The sequence below is a fragment of the Condylura cristata genome, unplaced genomic scaffold (genome assembly GCF_000260355.1).
Source record: "Condylura cristata isolate star-nosed mole 26May11 unplaced genomic scaffold, ConCri1.0 scaffold00002, whole genome shotgun sequence".
In the NCBI taxonomy this organism is placed as follows: domain Eukaryota; kingdom Metazoa; phylum Chordata; class Mammalia; order Eulipotyphla; family Talpidae; genus Condylura; species Condylura cristata.
In genome coordinates this window covers 19,875,827-19,881,571 of record NW_004567103.1, presented here as the reverse complement: position 1 = coordinate 19,881,571, position 5,745 = coordinate 19,875,827, and the positions used below count along the sequence as shown (strand labels likewise).

The following is a 5,745-nucleotide window of genomic DNA, read 5'->3' as shown; positions in this document are numbered from 1 at the left end:
GTGTATATATATATATATATATATATATATATATACACACACACACACCTTTCCCTTGTTTCATAATCTTGCCATCTTCTGCTTTCATTTATTTTTCTGCACATGTGACATGCATGCATAGGCATGCAGTCCTATTCTGCAGGTGTCATTTTCTGTCACCTCCTGCCACCTTAAATCTAATGTCTACATAGTCTGAGGAATCGTAAAAACAAATGTAATTATTTCACATCTCTGCTGAAAGAAACCACAGGCTTCCCAACTCCCTCAGAATCAAACCCTGCAGGGCAGGCATCCTGCTTGCATCTGGCCTCATGTCATGCCGTGCTCACTGATGCTTCAGAGCTTCATACTTGTTGTTCCCATGCTTGGAAGCTTCCCCACTATTGCCCATATGACTGGCTTCTTATCACTCACAGCTTAAATCACCTCTTCAGAGTCTCCATTGAATTTCTCATCATATCTGTTTCCTTCTTTCTTTTACTTCATGTCTATTCCTAGCCTACACCTTATTATCTTACATTTTCTCTTGTGGCTATTGTTTATATTTATTCATCTGTCTTTTCTTCCAAAATGTAATCTCTAAGAGAATAGGGATTTTGTCTGACTTGTTTCATCTTTTATCCCTGTCGTACTGAACAGCTATTACTCTATAAACTCAAAATGTTTTTTTGAATGGAAAAAGAATTTGTGTTTTTACATATAATATTCTATGTGTTGAGTTTCCAGCATTTACTGTGTCTAAATATTACTTACCAAGTAGGAGAGAGTCCATGTTGAGTGGCAACATGAGTGATATAATATATTATATCTAATATAATAGAATATATAGAATATATTCTATAGAATATAGAATATAATAGAATATATCTAATATAATAGATATAATATGTAATATATTATGCCTAATATAATAGATATAATATATTACATCTAATATAATAGAAATCATTATATATTTTGGAGTTACTTATTTGGTTAAATAGATGTCAGGATAAATCTCAGGCAGATGTTAATAGAAACTTATAGATTTAGAAATAGAGAGAATTTTTGGAAGGTTTTTTAAAGGACACATCGACTACATTTTTCAGCTTTTACATTTTGACTCGTGACGAGACTTTAGTGTGATCTTATGCTTTGGCAACAACTAATGCTTTTTGTTGTTATTCCCTAGGGTTTCTTTGTGTCTATCATCTACTGCTACTGCAATGGTGAGGTGGGTCTGAAGGAACCTCATACTTATGGCGGGTCTAGCTCAGAATAAACTTGTAGCTGGCCCTCATGATGTGGCGTTAATCTCTTTAGGATCCTCAGGATTACATGGCAGAATGGGAAGGGAGAAAGGAGATATTTTAATTACAAGTAATTTTGACAAAACAAGATTAATTAATGTAAATAAGCTAGGGTTTTCCCCTTCTCATCCTTTTCAGTATCAATTCTGTTGCAAGCCCCAATATCAAAATATTTGTTGGAGTGTGGGTTGATAACGGATGTTGTTGCTACAGTGGGCTTTGCTTAAATGTATATTCAATTTCAAGTTCTAAAAGGAGCTTAAGTATACGTTTCCCTGGGACAGTTCTATCAGCACACTTAAAAAAAATTGAGGTGACATTGCTTTATCACATTGGATCAGTTTCAGGTTTACAACTTCACACCTCAACATCTGTATACGTCACATATGCCCACCTACCTCTAATTTCCACCTACCTCCATCCAGCAGATCTCCTCTATCCATTTCACCAACACCATATCCCCCACTTGAACATTTGACATTTTTTAAACCATAAGAGGGTAATGGGACAATGTCAATTAATTGAGGAGTTGGCTAGAAAGAAATAACTTTACTGTTCCTTGGGTGGCATCAGCTTAGCAGGTTTCTGCTGTCCTCACTGAACTCACAGAGAAGCCCCTTAGGGAAGTGGCAATGGCAGTAGGCTGGAAACAAGACCCCCCCCCCCCTTCTCCCCCATTAGGGATGCGTCTGCAGTGCTTGCTGCTTGGCCCACAGTCCTTTCCCTCTGGGACTGCTTCAGTGTGTCTGTACATAGAAAGCCTGGTGGTTACATTTCAGGTTGAGGGTCTTGTGGCCAGTTCTCGGCCACAGTGGCACTATTTCTTTCTTTCTCTTTCTACCGGAGTCGTCTTTTCCCCTCACCTACAGTCAGATACTTCTGTTGACTGCATTTCAACTTCTACCAAAATACTAACCTGGACAAGCCCCTTTTGTTTCTGAAGCTCAGTTTGCTCATCTCCAGTAATAACACCTTTGAGGGGAAGAGAGAATATATACTAAAGTTCCCGGCACTCAAGATGATCCTCAGTGTTTGTAACAATCCTTGAAATCAGGGCAGATGTCCGTCTAACTAGGCGGCAGGGTATCCCTAATGGTTTCTGATCCACAGTCTGGTTCCTTTGACTTAGGTTCAGTCTGAGATGAAGAAGTTGTGGAGTCGGTGGCATCTCTCCATTGACTGGAAAAATGCGCCCCCGTGTGGCGGCCACAGGTATGGCTCCGTGCTCACCACTGTGACCCACAGCACCAGTGTGGTGCTCATCTCCAGCAAGGCGACCAAGACCGCCAGCCGCCAGCCGGACAGCCACGTGACTCTACCCGGCTATGTCTGGAGTAACTCGGAGCAGGACTGCCTGCCACACTCCATCCACGAGGAGAACAGGGAAAGTAACGGGCAGCAGGGAGAGGGTATTCCAATGGAGGAGTGCTCCAAGTCAGTGGAATTTCGCTCATACTCTGAAGGAAGCAAAGGAGAAACAGAAGTTGTTCTCTGAATTAACATCTGGCTTTGAAGAGCTGGTGCATATGGTTGCGTGGAAGAAGTTAGTGGTATTCTTTTGAGTCCCAGAGCTGAAAATTTGTGAAGTTTCAGCCTTCCTGAATTCTTTTTTTTTTTTTTCTTGTTGCTCTTTGGTAGAAAATATTTTCATGGTTTGATTCTGAGTTTCATAAATATCACTGTAAGTATGATAAAGATCATGTAGTATGTTCCATTTTCCCTTTTACTACACTAGCATACTCCTTTTCTCTTCATCATTTGAATGGCTTCTAGCACTGTATTCGTTTTGCATGGGAGCAATTAGGATCTGAAAATGTTAAAAAAACTAAAGGTATAAGAACGAGTATGTGTTTCAAAGTAAGATGGTTGGATTTTTGATTTAATAATAAATTTGTGACAGTTAAATTTGTTTCTTTCTGGGAACAAAGTTACTCAATATTGCCCATATTCCATTTTTTGAATATCACTTCTGGAACCAGCTAAATATCAGGTCTTCCTTCATTCTTCCTTTGTAAAGCTTGACATGTCTCAGCTTTTCTCAACCAGTGACCCTGGGCTTGTAAATATTTGATTGTGATTATATCACCAGTAGATCTCACAACATTTTTGCTTCTCCCCTTCTTTGTTCTATTATTGTATTTCAGATTGCGTGTGGGCTAAATTAAATGTTTTGAAAACACACTGTTGGTCACTTTTTACAATTTTCACTCAACATCTCATTTTTTCCTTTGGACACCAACCAATTATCCCTTCTCCAAATCCATAGAGCTCATCATACTGCTCCAGTACTTTACTAAACTTGAAATTTTATCACCATTTTGATGATAGAATTACCAATAATTATGGGTATGTAAAAAAATATGCCATGATTACAGTTTTTTATAAAAGCATTTTTATCCCTCAGTATTTCATTGCTATCAGCATAAAAAAACTTGAATCTAAATTCTTCTTTTAATTCCACCAAAAAAAAAAAAATCTAACTAGAAATACAGAGATCTACATCCTGTTTCAATAGACCATGGAATATCTGCCCAAGTGTTGTTGCAAAAGTGAATTTCAGCAACTTTATTTTTACTCATCTCTATGGCATTTAAAGATAGCTTTTAGGCAGGTTTTCATTTATTCACTATTATAAAACCACTTAGAGCAATGGCAATATCTATAAATGGTGCAGAATGCAGGCAAAATGGTAAACATTCTGACCATTTACTGATTCCTTCATGTAATGCTGTTAGCATTTAACATTCAGCTCTACTTCGACAATCTCTTCTAAAACCACATTTCACTTTGGGGGTTTTTGTAGTTCATTTGCGTAGTGATTTCAGTGGCTTAAAAAAAGGAGCACAAATTCATCATGAAGCTGTCAAATTTAGCCTTTTTTTTCTGTAGATATGCAGTGATTCTTGCTGATTCAAGACCAGAGTGTGCCGACCTTTACCTCCCCAGAGCATGGCAGTAGATATCTTTACTTGAGTTGGCAAAAGACAGGCAGCCCCAATTCAGCTTAGTTTGAGCGGCTCTGGGCACACTCCTTCCTGCCTGCTCCATCCCAGTCAGGCATCAGCACATCTTGTATCAAACTGGTATAGCACAGGAGGGATGCCTAAATCAAAATTCTAAATCAGAAAATTTATTGATATGTCAATGATATATAATTTATGTTAGAATATGTACCTCAGACATTCAATTTGAGTATTGCTTTAGTTAATATAGTTCAGAACCTGGGCATAAGAGGTTCTAGGAGGTGTTAAGGAACATCACTTTACTCTTTATCTCCAGTGATATCTCAATAATCAAAGTCCACATACTTGTTTATGAATAATATGAAAGGACACATAATTGCTATAAGAATGGGTAGAATCTATGACCATAATTAAGAAGAAATAAATTCAGATATAAAGACATAGAGAAATAATTTCCCTTTTCCTCATTTTTTACTTTATGGTTGTAAGTATAATTGTATGTATATTTGTATACTGTTGAGTGAAATTGGTAGAAAAATTATGGGTATAGTAATTAAATTACAATATAGCAAATTCAGATCAATTACATAAATACAGTAAGTATATAGTGATGTTATTAAGAATTAAAAATTAAAAACTAACCAAAGAAAGGTTAATTAACTTAGAAATACATTCAAACTACATTAAAGGCACATCTAGAAGAATATTTCCATGTTAACTGTGATTAGTTGTAAAGTTTCTGAATTGAGTTAAGACTCTGAAACCTCTAGAACATCTTTAAAAGACACTATATTGGTAAATGAAATGTCCTTATAGGATAAAGTGTCTAATGTTAAATTAATGGCGTGTTGAGAAATTCTACTAAACTATAGAAAGGATATTAAAGCAAAAAACTGTAACATATGCACATTTATATGCAGTGACATTAAGAATCTATCAAAATGAGTCATTATCCCTAAATAAGAGAAAAGGAATTTAATTAAGATTTCAGAATGGTGAGGCCCTAATGAGAACTGGTCAGTTACTTCTTTTCATGTTGTCAATTCAAGAAAATAATGAGACCTTGGTGAATAGAAGGGCCTGAACAGGAGTTAAAATATGAAATTCACTTTAATGTAAGTGATACCACCAATGAGCAGAATGCAGAAAATCTTAGATAGCTTGTCTTTATTGATAAAAAAAAAAAGCAATATTTCTTTGTCTTGCTTTAATCAGTCCTTATTCAATCCCAGTGGGTTAAGAGTTCCACACTAGATGTAAAAACTCAAGACTTAAATGAGTTGCTGCTGGAACAAAATATTTCCTTCTTTCATATGAGTGTTTATACAAGAAGTACTAGATCATATATATAGCTCAATCGGATGGTTTTGATTTGCAAACAATGATAGCTCTTTTTAAAAAAGATTTATTTATTCATACAGAACTGGGGTATACAAGCCAGAGGTGCAGGGGGAGGTGAGAGGATTCACCAGAGACAGAGCGGGGAGCAGAAC

General features: G+C 36.6%; 1 protein-coding gene across 1 annotated transcript in view; it reads left to right on the top strand.

Moving 5' to 3' along the window:
* PTH2R (parathyroid hormone 2 receptor) overlaps positions 1-2,784 on the top strand; it is a 47,841-nt gene extending 45,057 nt beyond the window's left edge. The window contains exons 12-13 of the mRNA XM_004674340.1: positions 1,172-1,213; positions 2,419-2,784. Coding sequence (XP_004674397.1) covers positions 1,172-1,213; positions 2,419-2,784 — 408 coding nt within the window. The remainder of the gene's footprint in view (positions 1-1,171; positions 1,214-2,418) is intronic.
* Positions 2,785-5,745: the final 2,961 nt, after the last annotated feature.